The 17,453-nt window shown below is 35.0% G+C and overlaps 4 protein-coding genes across 4 annotated transcripts; 3 read left to right on the top strand and 1 right to left on the bottom strand.

The window, feature by feature from the left end:
* The first annotated feature begins 793 nt into the window (after positions 1-793).
* LOC131605251 (auxin-induced protein 15A-like) lies at positions 794-5,414 on the top strand. Its single transcript, XM_058877629.1, has 2 exons — positions 794-1,049; positions 5,266-5,414. Exons 1-2 carry the CDS (start codon positions 794-796, stop codon positions 5,412-5,414), a joined length of 405 nt encoding a protein of 134 aa, XP_058733612.1.
* A 2,392-nt stretch (positions 5,415-7,806) lies between these two features.
* On the top strand, positions 7,807-8,196 carry LOC131602202 (auxin-responsive protein SAUR21-like). The gene has a single exon (XM_058874241.1). The coding sequence runs from the start codon at positions 7,833-7,835 to the stop codon at positions 8,133-8,135; it is 303 nt and encodes a 100-aa protein (XP_058730224.1). The 5' UTR covers positions 7,807-7,832; the 3' UTR covers positions 8,136-8,196.
* Positions 8,197-12,970: 4,774 nt separating this feature from the next.
* On the top strand, positions 12,971-13,273 carry LOC131605250 (auxin-responsive protein SAUR21-like). The gene has a single exon (XM_058877628.1). It carries the CDS (start codon positions 12,971-12,973, stop codon positions 13,271-13,273), a length of 303 nt encoding a protein of 100 aa, XP_058733611.1.
* Positions 13,274-13,386: 113 nt separating this feature from the next.
* On the bottom strand, positions 13,387-15,057 carry LOC131602199 (uncharacterized). The gene has a single exon (XM_058874239.1). The coding sequence runs from the start codon at positions 14,334-14,336 to the stop codon at positions 13,743-13,745; it is 594 nt and encodes a 197-aa protein (XP_058730222.1). The 5' UTR covers positions 14,337-15,057; the 3' UTR covers positions 13,387-13,742.
* Positions 15,058-17,453: the final 2,396 nt, after the last annotated feature.

The following is a 17,453-nucleotide window of genomic DNA, read 5'->3' as shown; positions in this document are numbered from 1 at the left end:
ATGCTTGATAGATTTTGGCCTTCTTTTTAATAAGTGAGTTGTTTATAAAAATATCTAGATGAGGTGGAACTTTTGGAATCTTTTCTTCAAGATATTTAGATATTACATGACTTTATGAGATGGTTGATATGTGTTGAATATACATGTCTCATCTGGCACTTTTGTTAATTGTGCCAAGAAGAATAGTCATAATATTTTAAGACCAAGAAGCATAACATAGTTTTATTTAGAGTAAGGTTGTCAAAATCTTGATCTAAGTCTTAAAATATTATGACTATGTGATCTAACTCTCCCCAACAATCTCGATGTAGAATCGTGTATTGTAGACAAATTGTGAAAAATTAATCGTGAAACCAATGATAATGTGGGATGATGGCCAATTTCGGCCACGATCGGCTATTTTCCGGCCACCAACATTACAAGCTGAGAAGGGTGAAAAAAATGCCGAGGTCCAACAATTACAGTTAGATTATTTAAGACAGTTTTGTACAGCAGACAGTTCCCTTTCAAGTGCAACTGCATACTTGATAATTTTGTAAACACCATGTGATCTTTCATATGCCATTGTCTAACCATCACTCATATTTCACGGCCCTCCTTTATTCATCCTTATAGTTGCATACTGTTTGTTACTAAACCTTTAGCTATATATATTCATCACTGCAAGCATTTAGTACCAACACAAAATCGTACTCATCCTAAGGTATTTCAAGTTCAGAAACTTGAGTCTTCAGTACACAATTATCCATCTTTTTTTACATCAATACTATATTTTCATCACATTCATACAGCAATGGGCTTTCGTTTACCTAGTATCATCAGAAAATCATCATCATCTTCAAAAGCAGTGGACATGCGAAAGGGATGTTTTACAGTATATGTTGGAGAGGAAATGAAGCGGTTTCTGATCCCAATATCATACTTGAACCATAACTCATTCCAAGAATTGCTGAGCCAAGCTGAGGAACAATTCGGATATAACCATCCAATGGGTGGTCTCACAATTCCTTGCGGAGAAGATTTGTTCTTGGATATCACTTCTCGCTTGAGTGTGTGCTAAAACCCATTGGTGGATCAAACTGACATAGATTATTTTGAGTACAGTTTTGTATAGAAGATACTTTCCTTTTTTGAGAATATAACTTGTTTAGGACAATTTTGAATGAGTTTGTTTATACTGTAAGTGTAAACTTACTTGCCAAAATATAATACAAAGAGACATTGATCTATCTTGCATATTTTCCTTTGCAGTGTTTCTAACAAAACTAACTTCTAACAGAGCCTTATACGCCTTATGTTGCTTGCTTATAAGGGATAGCCTTCAGTTCCTTGGTGGAAACCGTGTCCTTATACTTTCTTTCATGGTATTATTTCTCCTATTATAGTCTTTTCTTTAATTTCTTACTCATTTAATAAAAGTTAAGTTAGCAACTTTCTATATAGCAGTGAATCAAAGGAAAATAAACTGGAATAGGATATGCAAGAAATCTTTCACTTTGTATTATATTTTGAACAATAAACAGGTTATAATCTCTATGTGCATAACTATCTAGATGAGAGAAGGAGGGCCATAACACATGGTGCTGTCTTTAGAGTACTTGGTCATGGATCAACATCAAATATTGTAATAGATAGATAATGAAAGTATAACCACAAACACGTAGAATGGTTTATGTTTATCGATTGTTATCGACTGCTGCGCAGTCACTATAGCTGGATATCATGATTATCATAATTGAGAAAACATGTCTAAAGCATGTTTACAATAGTGTCACGTACACCGATTAAATCATGATCTCTATTATTGTACCTTTTCAAACTATCAGTTATGTTGGAATTGGTTTCAAGAGAACCTCAGTAGTTATAAATGCACTTCCTCTTGCCTTCACAAACAACAAACTCATTGGCTTCCTGAAGTAGTTAGTTATATCCTTATATTTGTGACATTTTATTCCTTCTTCTCTCAAACAAGAACTAGAAACAGGTTTCCGTTTACACGCTATTCTTGTCAATAATTTTTGGCTTCATACTTTTCTCATTATTATTTTTCGTATATATAAAGGTTACAGGGCTATATCGGTAATTACACTAAATAAATACATTTAAACTAATTCCTATTCACATCCCCCCTCAAATTGATGCTGCTTGTCAATGAGCATCAATTTGCTAACAAGAAACTGATGACGTGGACGCGGAACAGCCTTGGTAAGAATATCTGCAATCTGCAACTGAGTACTGACATGAGGAAGTGATATTATTCTGTCATCATAAGCGTCACGGATTGAGTGACAATCAACTTCAATATGTTTGGTGCGTTCATGAAAAACAGGATTCGCAACAATTTGGATGGCACTTGTATTGTGAGCATAAAGTGAAGTTGGCTCTATTTGAGGAAATCCAAGTTCAGCCAAAAGACCACGGAGCCAAATTATTTCAAAACAAGCCGCAGACATGGCACGATACTCAGATTCAGTAGAAGATTTAGAGACTCTCGCTTGTTTCTTACTTTTCCATGAGATCAAAGAAAAGCCAAGAAACATGCACCAACCAGTGACAGATCGTCGAGTATCAGGGCACCCTGCCCAATCGGCATCACTATAAGCACTCAATTTAGGAGGAACTCCAGTAGGAAAGAATATACCACGACGAGAGCTTCCCTTCAAGTAACGAATTATACGTCGAACTGCTGCCAAGTGTAGGTGGCGAGGAGAGTGCATGAATTGACTTACTTGTTGAACAGCAAATGATATGTCAGGGCGAGTAATAGTCAAGTAATTAAGGCTACCCACGAGTTGACGATACAATAAGGGATCATGCAACAGATCACCATCATCACAATGATATTTAACATTAACCTCAAGAGGAGTATCTACTGGATTAGCTGATTGCAGACCAGCCATAGAAATTAAATTTGTGGCATACTTGTGTTGATGGAGGAATATGCCCTTGGATGTAGAATGAACCTCAAGACCAAGAAAATAATGCAAATTACCAAGATTTTTCATATGAAACGCTGCTTGTAACTGCTGTTTAAGGCTTTGAATGGAAGCATGATCAGAACCAGTAATAATCATATCATCAACATACAGAAGAAGTAGGACAATTCCAGTAGATGTTCTATGAATAAATAAAGAAGAATCGTACTGACTCTGAGTAAAGGAAAACCTAAGTAGAGTGGAGCGAAATTTTTCATACCATGCTCTAGGCGCTTGTTTCAAACCGTATAAGGAGCGTTTGAGCTTGCACACACCCTTAGATGACGGAAATAAACCTTGAGGAGGAGTCATATAAATATCTTCCGCCAGGTCACCATGAAGAAAAACATTTTTCACATCTAATTGATGAAGAGTCCACCCGTTAGAAGCAGCTATAGAGAGTACCGTACGAACATATGTCATTTTGGCAACCGGTGCAAATGTCTCATCATAATCAATTCCATATTCCTGCTTGTTTCCTAAGGCAACCAAGCGAGCCTTGAAACGGTTGAGGGACCTATCATAATTCAATTTCACCGAATACACCCATTTGCAGCCAATGGGTTTAACATCAGGAGGACAAGAGACAATATACCATGTGAAATTCTCTTGAAGAGCTTGAAGTTCCTCATTCATTGCTTTTATCCAACGTACATCTTTAACAGCATGTGAATAGCAAGTAGGAATAGATATGCTAGAGAGTGTGGCAGTCATAGAAGTATGTGAGGAATCATACCTGTCTGGTGAATATCTATCTGGTGCTCGAGATATTCGACCAGAACGTCGTGGTTCAACTTCAACCATTACAGGATCAGGTGGCGGTTCAGCGTCGGGAAGGGGTGTGGGAACCTGCTGTTTGTGTTTTCTGACATATACATGACCTGGTTTATAGCGTTCTATAGATTGAGGCATAATAGAAAATTTAGGAAGAGTAACAATATCATTCATGACAGGAGAAACACATGGAAACATAAACTGATTATCAAAAAATGTCACATTCCTAGAAATACGAAAACGATGGTTAGTGACATCATAACACACAAATCCCTTATGAGAGTGACTATACCCCAAAATGCACATTGAACAGACTGCGCTCCAAGCTTATGCCTTTCAGATGGAGGTAAGTGAACAAAACAAACACATCCAAAGGTATGTAAATCATTATAATTAGGCTGAATTTTAAAAAGACGAAAAAAAGGAGAATCGAGATCAATAACCGTAGAAGGAAGACGATTGATCAAGAAGACAGCTGTGGAAAGAGCCTCCACCCAAAATCGGGGTGGTACAGAAGCTTGAAGAAGTAAAGTGCGTGTCACATCAAGCAAATGACGATTCTTGCGTTCTGCCATCCCATTTTGTTGGGGGGTATTGGGACAAGATCTTTGAGACACAATGCCTTTTTGTTGAAGAAATTCTTGAAACTCACGAGACATGTACTCACCACCAGAATCAGAGCGAAAAATTTTAACACTTTCATGAAATTGAGTTTCAACATATGTCAGAAATTTCTTAAACATAGAAAACACTTCAGATTTAGACCGAAGAAAATATATCCAAGTAAAACGACTATAATCATCAATAAATGTGACAAAATATTTATAGCGAGCATGAGAAACTACATGAGACATACCCCATACATCACTATGAATCATTTCAAAACAAGAGGAAGCCCGATAAGCACCAGACGGAAAAGGAAGTGTTTTACTTTTAGCTAATTTGCAAACAGAACATGAAAGAGAGGCATTAGAAACAACATTTTTATTTCCCAACAAACCATTTTTAAATAAATGAGATAAAACAGCAGAGTTAGGATGACCCAATTTTCTATGCCAGTCCTCATAAGAATTCAAGACATTATTACAAGCAAGAGATAAATGACTAGAAATAAAGTGAAGTAGAAACAGTCTTCCCACTTTAGGCCCCTTCGCAACCACCTTCCCCGACACCTGTTCCTGCACAAGGCAACCATCACGAGAAAAATTTACATTACAATTATTATCAACCAATTGACCAACAGATAATAAATTGGAAGCAAGTCCAGGTGATACAAACACATCCCGAAAATCAGAGTTGAGGTCACCAACATTAGTGATAGAGAGAGCATTACCATCCGCAATTTGAATTTTCTGATTACCATGGTAAGAATGTAAATTGTGCAAGTATTCAGAAGAGGCTGTCATGTGATTGGATGCACCAGAATCAAGAAACCACGGGCAGGAAACATTCGAAGACTTACCCTGAATTCCCAAGGTTGAAAGAGCGGAAAGTACCATCTGTTGGATTGTTTCAGGTTGGAGAGCACCACCATTAGATGGATTGGTGATGGAAGGACCAACTGCAGAGCTTGTACTAGCAGGAAATGCTTGCACTGAACGTTGTGCTGATCGTGGAGGACGGGTGGGACAATCAGAGATAATATGGCCCCGCTGCTTGCAATAATTACAAAACTTTTTACTGCAACTCTGAGCAAAATGTCCAAATTGTTTTCAAGAGAAACATTGGACATGTCGAATATCACGACCTTTACCTCTACCCTGAGGAGCATATGCAAACATAGAAGACTCAGAAATGACAACATCATGAGACATGGATCTTTGAGTAGCAAGACGTTGTTCCTCTCTGAGAAGTTCACCAACACATGTATCTAAAGAAGGAACATGATTCCTATTCAGCAAAGCACCTCTGACAACCTCAAATTCTGCACGAAGCTTCATGAGAAATTGATCTCGCCTACTAGTATTGTAGACCTCTTGGACATCCGCGAGAGAACTCTTGGGTACCTCAGCATGTATAATCGCAGAGTGTTCTGTCCACAAATTTAAAAAACCAGAATAATATTCTTGAACAGACAGATTGCCTTGTTTGTAATTGGCAATGTCTAGCTCCAACTGAAAACGTTTGGCCGCATTGTCTAGGTTATAGATACGCTTCAAGTAGTTCCACATTTCTTGAGCAGTTGAAAAAGATCGCAAATTATTAATCATGTGAGGATCAATAGTATCGAGAATCCAAGTGATAATCTGAGCATCTTCTATTTCCCATGCATCTAAGTCAGTTGTCTCTAACGGTGCCAAAGAGACATCGTCCAAGTGACTCCATAATCCTTTCCCTTTGACATACATCCGAAACTGAAATTCCCAAACAAGATAATTCTTTCCGGTAAAACGAACACAAATATGATCTCTCTCTTTTTCGGAAGTCATAATATCAGAGATGACTTAAGAACAATTTTGTTAACGTAACAATTTTGTTAACGTGAAACAAGAAACACCAACAGAACACTGAAGAATACTTGCCGACACCAAATCAACACCCCAAGTCAGGATACTCGCCGACACCAAATCAAAACCCTAATTCAGAATACTTGCCGACACCAAATCAAAACCCTAATTCAGAATACTTGCCGACACCGATACGAGAACACGATCAAAGCAAACACGATTTGCAAACAAGGAGGAATAACAAAATTGTAACTTATGAGCACTACCAGAAACACGATTGTAAGCACCAGAGATTAGAATCGCAATCTTGGAAGAGATTACCGAGAACCGAGATGATTTCAATTACCGAGAAACGAGATCTACCGAGATGATTTCAAGAGCGACCCAGTGGGGTGTCGCTGAATAAATCCAAGATTAACCTAAGACTCACAGGTTTGATCGAAAACCTACTCTGATACCATGTCAATAATTATTGGCTTCATACTTTTCTCATTATTATTTCTCGTATATATAAAGGTTACATGGCTATATCGGTAATTACACTAAATAAATACATTTAAACTAATTCCTATTCACAATTCTAAGGGCATCGGTAACTACTATGTTGCAGTGTATGTCAGAGAGAAACACAAGCGATTTGTGATCTCAATATCATACTTGAACCAACCATTATTTCAAAACTTGTTGAGTCAAGCTGAGGAAGAGTTTGGATATGATCATTCAATGGGTGGCCTAATTGTCAGTGAGAAGGGTGAAATTTGATAATTATGAAAATCAAATTTAAATACAAATGACTTGTTATGGTGGTGGCCGGAAAACGAACGGTCATTGTCGAACTGTAATTGTTGGACCTCGGCATCTTTTCAACCTTCTCGGCTAGTAATGTTGGTGGCCGGAAAATAGCCGATCATGGCCGAAATTGGCCATCATCCCACATAATCAATGGTTGCACGATTATTTTTTCAGAATTTGTCTACAATACACTTTTCTACATCGAGATTGTTGGGGAGAGTTAAATCACATAATCATAATATTTTAACACCTAGATCTAGATTTTGACAGCCTTGCTCTAAACAAAATTATGTTATTCTTCTTGGTCTTACAATATTATGATTATTCTTCTTGGCACACAATTAACAAAAGTGCCACATGACATGAGATATGTATATTGAACACACATCACCCATCTCATAAAGTCATGTAATATCTAAATATCTTTAAGAAAAGATTCCAAAAGTTCCACCTCATCTAGATATTTTTATAAACAACTAATTTATTAAAAAGAAGACTAAAATCTATCAAGCATGAATCTTGATTTGTCCTATGTATACGTATGTTTGTTTCCCTTGTCTAAAGGGAAGTTTCTAAATCCATAACCAAATTGTTAGGCATATGTCTTACTTTTTGCATATCTAGTCTTTAAGTCATACTACAACATTTATTGTTTCTTGCTAGTAATTCCCAACAATACATTGAATTTGAAACATTGAAACATGGTGTTATCCTTCAAAATATCAATGTAATCTTGTCTATATATACACATGTAACATCTCAAAATTCCTTCATTGTCAATTCTCACACTATATCCATCAACTAGTCCTTCAAAAAAATTGTTATCAACTTCTCATAGAAAATAATGGCGTTCCACTTGCCATTGATAATGCAAGCTAAGAAGCATATCCTCCGCCGCACACTTTCAAAAGGTAAAAAAGTGTTGTCAGGTGATAGTAATATACCAAAAGGGTATTTGGCAGTATATGTTGGAGAAGAGAAAAAGAAGAGATTTGTGGTTCCAATATCATATTTGCATCAACCTGCTTTTCAACAATTTCTTTGTAAAGCTGAAGAGGAATTTGGATTTGATCATCCAATGGGTGGTCTCACCATTCTTTGCAAAGAAGAGATCTTTGTTAATGCAACTTCTCAATTGGAAAGTTAATCACAACAGTAAACTCAAATTCTTTTCTCCATTGATTTTCTAGATACATGCAAATGAAAATCATGCCATAGATGACTAGAAGCCATTCTGATTTGTAGAATTAACATAGGCCATGCATTATTTGTATATATAGTTTCATGCCTGAAGAGTTTATCATCTAGTCTAACAAAATCACATGATGTCTATTACTTAATGAGGAAAACAAGGAATTTAATTTAACAACTCTTGCAACTTGGAGCTTTTATTATTTTCAATTGATCAATTGCTATTTAGTTTATGCCTCCTTATTTTTTTTTAAATTCAAGATACAAATAGAGTAAGACACGGTTTTGCGGATACAGGAATCTCTTAGAATTCAAGATACAACATGGTCTTAATACGATAAAAAAATTTACAAAATAGGAACACAAATTTATGCATGTTTTAGACATGTTTTCTTCATTATGATAATGTTGTTATCCAGCTGATAAGTGACTATAAGGCCATAATGGAAAACGATAGGTGTATCAACATAAACCATTCTTCATGTTTGTGCTTAAACTTTCAACTTCAAGTGGATTAATCATATATGCATTATCTATCTACTACTACTATATTTGATGATGATTCCTTAGAAAATACTCTAAAGACAAATTTGAAAACTAGAATTTCATTGAGATAGAACTTTTTTACAACCAAGTATGATAACAACAAAAGAAAAAATCTTTTCAAGGTAAGAAACTAAACTTGGTGTTGCATATATGTCAGTCTTGTAGTATTCTGAAAGGGTTAGCAAATGCTCAATTCAAGTGAGAAGTAATATCTAAGAAAATGGCTTCTCGACAAGTAATATCAAAGGGTCAATCGAAAACTATTTGTTGGTAGATAATGTTCCCCCTTGAATAAGGCATGTTAACACAACTATGATGTACTAGTTAATGACTGAACAAATTTGAGGCTGCACTTGAAAGGATTGGGTACAATCTTAAGACAACACCAACATGCTATATCACCATACCCTCTAACTCTTTCAAGTAAACATTTATCTTGTAACTGGGTTTTCAAAGAACCTCAATATTTATAAATAGCTTGCAAATTTCCCTCAAACACAACACAAAGCATTGGCATCCTCAGGGCACTCCGACACCTCCCTATGCTGACAACACTAGTGCCAATCAGCTTGCTACTAATCCGGTTTTTCTTGAGCGCAGCAAGCATATTGAGGTAGACTGCCACTCCATTCACGAGACTCTCCGTGATCATGTTATATCTCTTCCTCATGTCAGCTCACAACTTCAACTTGCAGATATCTTTACGAAAATTGTTCCTCGTCCTTCCCACCAATTTCAACTGTGCATATTGATACTTCTTGATCAGCCGCATCAATTTGAGGGGAGATGTTAGTCAATGATATCATTTTCTTTAATGTGATGCTTGAAATTAGCCTAATAATAATTGTATATATTTGTGATTCCTATTTAACATGTATAAATTAGGAATTAAGTGATATTAGTCATTAATAGTTGTAATGATGATTGTATTATATATAAGAGTGGATACAATAAAGGAAATGGCAAGAAGCCAAAATTTATTGACAATTACATCAAGAAAGGGCAGAGCAAAAGTATATTTTCGATCAAAGGGAGAGAGTTTTACTTGTTGACATTTTCAAAAAAATGCAGACTTAAATGAGGTTTAATTAATCCGTCGAAGGGAAGAAAAGCCTTATTCAAATAGCAAAACCTTTCATTTGAGTATTCTCTTATGTAACTCAATGTGTAAGAGACATATACAACTTTTGCATACTATCATAAGTTCGTCTTCGTTTGCAAGTCATATAGGCAACGAAAACTAGTTGAGTTTAGTTATAGACAAATTGAAACTTCACTGATTCAGTGTTTTTGAATTGTTGTTAAGGCTTAAACAAATTGAAACTGATGAATAGTAAATAGAACAATTTGAATTATTTGCATTCCTCAAATTTGAATTCCAATTCTGTGTTTTCTTATAGAAAACAACATTGCCTATATTTCATGTCCTTAACTGAAAGGAATGAATATTTTAACTAATAAACCAAAAGCACAGAGGAGATTTTTGAATAGTAAGGTTCATTGTAATTAAACAAAAAATACACATTCTGTAAATTTGTCAGTTTATTTTCCAATCTTTAGAAATAGATAATAAGCCTAATTTACAAAAATGTCTCTACTAAACTATGTTAGTTTTGTTAGAAGCACTGCAAAGGAAAATATGCAAGATAGATCATGGTCTATGTGTATTATATTTTGGCAAGTAAGTTTACAGTATAAACAAACTCATTCAAAATTGTCTGAAACAAGTTATATTTTCAAAAAAGGAAAGTGTCATCTATACAAAACTGTACTATGAAAATCTATGTCAGTTTGATCCACCAATGGGTTTTAGCACACACTCAAGCAAGAAGTGATGTCCAAGAACAAGTCTTCTCCACAAGGAATTGTGAGACCGCCCATTGGATGGTCATATCCAAATTGTTCCTCGGCGTGATTCAACAATTCTTGAAACGATGGTTGGTTCAAGTATGATACAGGGATCAGAAACCGCTTCATCTCCTCTCCAACATACACGGCAAGATATCCCTTTGGCACGTCCACTGCTTTTGAAGACGTTGATGCCCTTCTGATGATACTAGATAAACGAAAGGCCATTGTTGTAGGTATGTGATGAAAATATAGTATTGAGGTAAAAAAAGATGGATAATTGTGTACTGAAGACTCAAGTTTCTGAACTTGAAATACCTTGGGATGAGTATGATTTTGTGTTGGTACTAAATGCTTGCAGCGATGAATATATATAGCTAAAGGTTTAGTAACAAACAGTACGCAACTATAAGGATGAGTAAAGGAGGGCCATGAAATATGAGTGATTGTCAGACAATGGCATATGAAAGATCACATGGTGTTGTCTTTAGAGTACTTGGTGAAGGATCAACATCAGATGTAGTAGATAGATAATGAAAGTACAACCACAAACATGTAGAGATCACTATCAGCTGGACATCAACATAATCAGTGAAGAAATCATGTCCAAAGTATGTTTACAAAATTATCAAGTACACCGATTAACAAATATGCGGCTGCACCTGATAGTGTGGAGTACAAGCTAAGACAACACCACATGCTATCTCATCCTACTCTTTCTATTATTTTACTCAGAATTCGGTCTTTATAGAATCTCAATATATAGCTATAAATACACTTACTCTTTCCTTCACAAACAACACAATTCTTTGGTTTCCTCAAGTATTCAGGTACATACTTAATATATTCTCTGTAACTTGTTACCAACAAAGCAACCAAGATCTTGTGTGCTATGCATTCGAAAGAAACTAGTACCAAACTAAATTATACATGAATAATACTAGAATTTTATTGATATCTTCTCTGCATAATGGTTCTCAAGAAGAGATATTCATACACCCAACAAATTATATGGAAGTTGGATCTCTATTAGAAGTTAGTTTCTCAGAGGAAGCACTGCAAAAGAAAATACGGCACATAGATCTCCGTCTGTTTGTATTATATTTTGGAAAATAAGTTTACAATATATATTCATTCAAAATTGTTAGATTCTAATTGTCTATAACTAAACAAAATTGGTTTTCTTTTCCTATAACTTACAAATGAAGACAAGAAAAGGAAAGTGCCTGCTGTACAAAACTGTCTTAAATAATCTATTGGTGGGAAAATAGCATCTGCCAAACTGTAATTGTTCCACCTCAATATCTTGTCCTCTTTTTTGGCTTTTTATGATAGTAGCTGGAAAACGAACGGTCATTGTCGAACTGTAATTGTTGGACCTCGGCATTTTTTCACCCTTCTCAGCTTGTAATGTTGGTGGTCGAAAAATAGCCGATCGTGGCCGAAATTGGCCATCATCCCACATAATCAATGGTTTCACGATTATTTTTTCACAATTTGTCTACAATACACGATTCTACATCGAGATTGTTGGGCAGAGTTAGATCACAAAGTCATAATATTTTAAGACCTAGATCGAGATTTTGACAACCTTACTCTAAACAATACTATGTGATTCTTCTTGGCCCTTACTTAACCCTATCATAGAGTCCCATCAAAAGTTATTAATTGTGGAATTGGTATGCAATTTCCCTTGGCGACTCTTTAAACAATATTTAAAAAAAGTGTCAATTCAAAACATGTAACTTCATTCACATTTTTTATATACTCTCCATTGGAAGTATGTATATTCAGACATTATACTATTTTCAAACAATGTAACCATGAATTTCTACATATACATTGGAGGGAATTTGAATGCCCATGCTTCTTTTACTGACCTTAGTTGAAATAAATCATTCAAAAGTACCACATGAGACATGTATATTAAACACACATCACCCATCTCATAAAGTCATGTAATATCTAAATATCTTTAAGAAAAGATTCCAAAAGTTCCACCTCATCTAGATATTTTTGTAAACAACTAATTTTCTAATTAGAAGGCTAAAATCTATCGATCATGAATCTTGATTTGTCCCATGTCTACGTAAGTTTCCCTTGTCTAAATGGAAGTTTCTAAATCCATAACCAAACTGTTAGGCACATGTCTTACTTTTTATATATCTAGTCTCTAAGTCATACTACAACATTTATTGTTTCTTGCTACTAATTCCCAACAATACATTGAATTTGAAACATTGAAACATGGTCTTATCCTTCAAAATATCAATGTAATCTTGTATATATATACACATGTAACATCTCAAAATTCCTTCATTCTCAAATTTCCACACTATATCCATCAACTAGTCCTTTTTCTTCGAAAAAATTGCTATCAACTTCTCATAGAATATAATGGCATTTCGCTTGCCATTGATAATGCAGGCTAAGAGGCATATCCTTCGCCGCACACTTTCAAAAGGTGAGAAAATGTTGTCAGGTAATAGTAATATACCAAAAGGGTATTTAGCAGTATATGTTGGAGTAGAGAACAAGAAGAGATTTGTGGTTCCAATATCATATTTGCATCAACCTGCTTTTCAACAATTTCTTTGTAAAGCTGAACAAGAGTTTGGATTTAATCATCCAATGGGCGGCCTCACCATTCCTTGCAGAGAAGACGTCTTTCTTAATGTCACCTCTCAATTGGAAAGTTAATCACTACAGAAATCTCAAATGCTTCTCTCTAGTGATCTAGTATGTAGGGCCAAAGATGACTAGAAGACATTTTGCTTTGTAGCATGTAGAAATTAACAATTTGCCATGCATTATATGAATATAATTTCATTATAATCTTGTCTAAGAAAATCATGATGTCTAGAATTACTGAGATATGTTGTAAAGTATTTTGTATAAATTTGTCGATGTTTGAGTAATTGAATTCATTGTCATTAATTTACAACTTGATAACATGTTCGGAAAATACATGTATAAATTTGCCTAAATAGACAAGACGTCTGAAGTTATGCATTAATTCTAATTTCAAAATTCAACATAGAAAATGACACTTACAGGTTTCAGCCCCAGGAAATTTTCCAACAATGGCCAACTTCATTAATTTATTATCTCTATCCAAACATGTTCTCAATTGTAATTGTCACCAATCATGCCAAAAATGTTAATAATTTCAACTATCATTTATACCGAGCACAAGCCGAGCTTTCAACGAACACGATCCACAAGGAAGAATCACCGATCCCGGTAAAGCATCAGCATTACATATAGACACACTGCTTCCATCTCTCAACAAGAAATACCCCATTTTCTGCAACTCCAACGAATCCACAGAGAAGTAATCACCACATCGACATTGATAAAACAGTTCCAATGCTTCACCAGTATCTTCAGCTGTCATATCATGTAAGCTTAACTCTTCAGCAACCTCAGAAGCCAATAAATCCTCCCGCCTTGAACTTTGCAGCTTCTTGTCGTATAATAAACGAGAAATTGAATTGCTTAGAATTTCCCATGCTTTATGTACTGTGAGAAATCTCTCTGCACTTGTTTGATCACTGCTTGATGAATCAGACGTGTTCAACAGTTTATCAGGATGTAAACTAAGTGCAGCAATTCGGTAACTACCGTGAATTTCTTCGTAATTTGCATCCTCCTTGACATCGAGAACCTCATAATGAGTTTCCACAATGTCTTTCTTATCCAAAATCATTTTTGGCAATTGTATAATCTCAAAGGGTGCAATGCAATGCAAGTTTATCTGCATTCAGAAGAGAATAATCAGAAAAAATGCAGTGATCACGCTCACGCAAATTACTACGAGGATTTCTATCTTCACCAAATCAAAATAAAAGGATTATAGTAGTTGAGCAATCACACAACAAAACTTTCAATTCATTCAATTAGTTTTTTTTACCTGGCTGGGGTTGGTGAAGAACACAAAGGAGAATGTATGATTGATTAGGGTTCTCTTCACATGACAATAAGAAAAGAGTTACTTACCTCGAACTCCAGTTTGAACGGTTCATCAATGGAGTACTATTTAAAAAGTGGTTTGGTTAACCCAACCATTTTTTATTGATGGTATACAAACCATTTTTTAGTGTTAAGCTTAATTGAAAATGTTTTTTTACAATAATATTGAATTTTAAAATTTTGTTAATTTGGAAAAATTATTATTTTTTGAAAATGACTTTTGGGAAATTAGGTATGAGAGTTTTTTATCTCAACTCTAAAGAGTGACTCACATCTCTGAAAATTCAAAATTGTTCTTAGATATTTTTGAAGATGCATCTCTGAACGCACCTTAAATTATTTTATTATGCGTGAATTAAGCATCCACCTCATTTTTTGTGAAAAAAAGTGTCCAGAGATACATCTCTAAAAATCTCCAATGAATGCATTTTAAACTATTTAAACAACATTATTTCGGATATGCATCTCCGAAAACCCCACTGAGTGTATTATAAGTTAGAAATTGTTGTGTCACACATGAGTTTTTTTGTCGTATCCATGAGAGGTTTGTCGTATCCATGAGAGGTCACTTCTTCCGACCATAACCGTTTCGCAGTAAACGGAAACAAAGTTCAAAAAGCAAAAGACTGTTCGAAAGATGGAAAATGCAATTCTCCTCCCCGAAGCTCGGGCGGAGACGGAGGCAGTGACGCTCCATCCCCGAATCGCGGCAAACACCAGCCGACCTGGGTGCAGCCTAAGCATTTCTTATGTGCCCGAATCTTAGAAATCAAGATCCCCAAGTCAATGCAAAAGTCTCCCAAATTTGGAGAATACAATGGAAAAGTTAACACAATCCATTTACTTCATTGTACCTTCATGTGTAATTTGAAGTGAGTCCCACATTTTTTTGCAGAGTTACAATGAGAAACACTAAAAATTTCATCAATACTGAGAACGATAGTCATAATAGTTTTTGCTTTCAAATTATACTGCACATTTTCCTCATTCTCTTTGGTCCAAGTATCTCTAGATTTGTTTCCCATAACACATTCAACTAGATGTGTGAGAAAAAAACATACCATATTTTACGATAGTCAAGATAACACAATCCATTTCCTTTATAAATATTTTCATCCTCTCTTTTCATTAAGTATACCCCTTTCCATTAAAGCTTGAAAATTTGTTTAGTGAACCGTTTGAAGTTTTTCCTTCCTCTTGAGACAATTAGTCTTATAACATGAATTAGTCTCTGATGTCACTTATTGACCAAGTGACTTTAAAAATAAGAGGGGGTGAATTGTGTTATTTGATTTTTGAATTTGTTCAAACGATTGATTTTAAGAAAAGAGAAGAAGAATAGATTAAGCAACGAAAATAAATAACATAAAAGTGAGTGAAAGAGAGAGATATCGCACCTAGATTTATATTGGTTTGACCTTAAACCACACGGCCTAATCAAGTCCTCAACACTTTTCTTTGAGATTTCCACTCAACAACGTGAGCTTTGCACAAGGATCAACCCAACAACCTTCCTTACAATAAACATGGCAAGGGGGCGGGGCGGAGGAGAGTTTAAGCATTACCAGCCCCGCTCCCACCTCCTATAACAAGCCTCGCCCGAGTCTCCTAGAAACAACCATGCCCCCGTCTCCAAAATCGGTTGAGACTAACAATTGGTCTCCCGCCCTCTGCCCTCATCCGCATAAATTGTAATATATTTTTTTCAATAGCAATAAAAACTTATAATTAAACTAAATAATAATTATTTTAAGAATCCTCTTAATGCTTGATAATTTTTATTTAATTTGTATTTTTTTAAAAACAAATAAACAAGATATTTTAATATTAAGAAGTGTAAATGAGTAGTAAAATTATTAAAAATTAGGGTAATAAAATAACTTTAATATGCGGGAGCGGGGCAGGTACTAACCTCCCCCGCCCCTGAAACTAAAAAATGAGTTTTCCTTGCACCTGCCCCCTCTCCCAATTAAACGGTTTTTTTTTTCCCGTTAACTCGGGGCAGGCGGGGCGGGATTGATTTGTTATGCCTACCTTACACCAAGATTTTTCACAAGTTTAACTTGCCACTTGAAAGGAGAATTATTCTCTTAACAAGGAAAATTTTAATCCATATTCTCTCCCTAATCGATTAAAAGAGTTCTTAATAGATTAGGTGGAAAGCTTATTCTTTAATCGATTAGATACAAGTTCTAATCGATTAGACAATAAGACCTTGCTTTTCTAATTGGTCAAGACACTTCCTAATCAATTAGGTAGGGGATTGAAGCAACTTATCAAGAGATTTTAAATAGATAAATATTTTAAAATATTTTTAGTGTGCATGTGCGTGTGTGCGCGCATTTCTTTAGTACATCAAGAGTAACTCTTGCTTATTTACACACTACTATTTACACACTACTCATAAAAAATAATAATACTGATAAAAAATAATAAAATGCAGGACCAAGGAAACTTTCACATAATTTCATTTGATGTTAAACTTTCTATTTGATTTATTTTTTCTCTCAACATTGAAAATTAATTAACTTCTCTTTTTTATTACTTTTATCTTTTAAATAGGCGATGCTTATGATTACCTTTGAATGGGTAAAAACAAATCTTTAGGAAATGGTATCATCATTTTGAATTTAATAATTTTGTGAGAAGAAGGTATGGAGATTGTGTTTACTTATAAGGAATGAGAAAATTATTATCTATTTGAATGATATCTTGACGACAATTTATATCAATGATGAGATCAAAACACACAAGGAGAAGCAAAATGGTAAATTTGAGATGAAGGGTCTTAAATTTGCTAAGAGAATATTTGGACTGACTAACGTATAAAAATGGGAAAAGATATCTTTGTATGATAAGTGATACTAAAACCGTTATCACTCATTTGGTTCATCACACAAAACTTTTG

The sequence above is a fragment of the Vicia villosa genome, linkage group LG5 (assembly GCF_029867415.1).
Source record: "Vicia villosa cultivar HV-30 ecotype Madison, WI linkage group LG5, Vvil1.0, whole genome shotgun sequence".
Classification (NCBI taxonomy): Eukaryota; Viridiplantae; Streptophyta; class Magnoliopsida; order Fabales; family Fabaceae; genus Vicia; species Vicia villosa.
The sequence above is the reverse complement of the archived record's forward strand: the minus strand, read 5'-3'. Positions and strand labels throughout refer to the sequence as shown.

Coding starts and splice junctions, on each gene's coding strand:
- LOC131605251 (XM_058877629.1), top strand. CDS start 794: ATGGGCTTTCGTTTACCTAGTATCATCAGAAAATCATCATCATCTTCA. Junction 1,050..5,265: donor GGATATCACTTCTCGCTTGA/GTGTGTGCTAAA, acceptor GGATTGTTTCAG/GTTGGAGAGCACCACCATTA.
- LOC131602202 (XM_058874241.1), top strand. CDS start 7,833: ATGGCGTTCCACTTGCCATTGATAATGCAAGCTAAGAAGCATATCCTC.
- LOC131605250 (XM_058877628.1), top strand. CDS start 12,971: ATGGCATTTCGCTTGCCATTGATAATGCAGGCTAAGAGGCATATCCTT.
- LOC131602199 (XM_058874239.1), bottom strand. CDS start 14,336: ATGCAGATAAACTTGCATTGCATTGCACCCTTTGAGATTATACAATTG.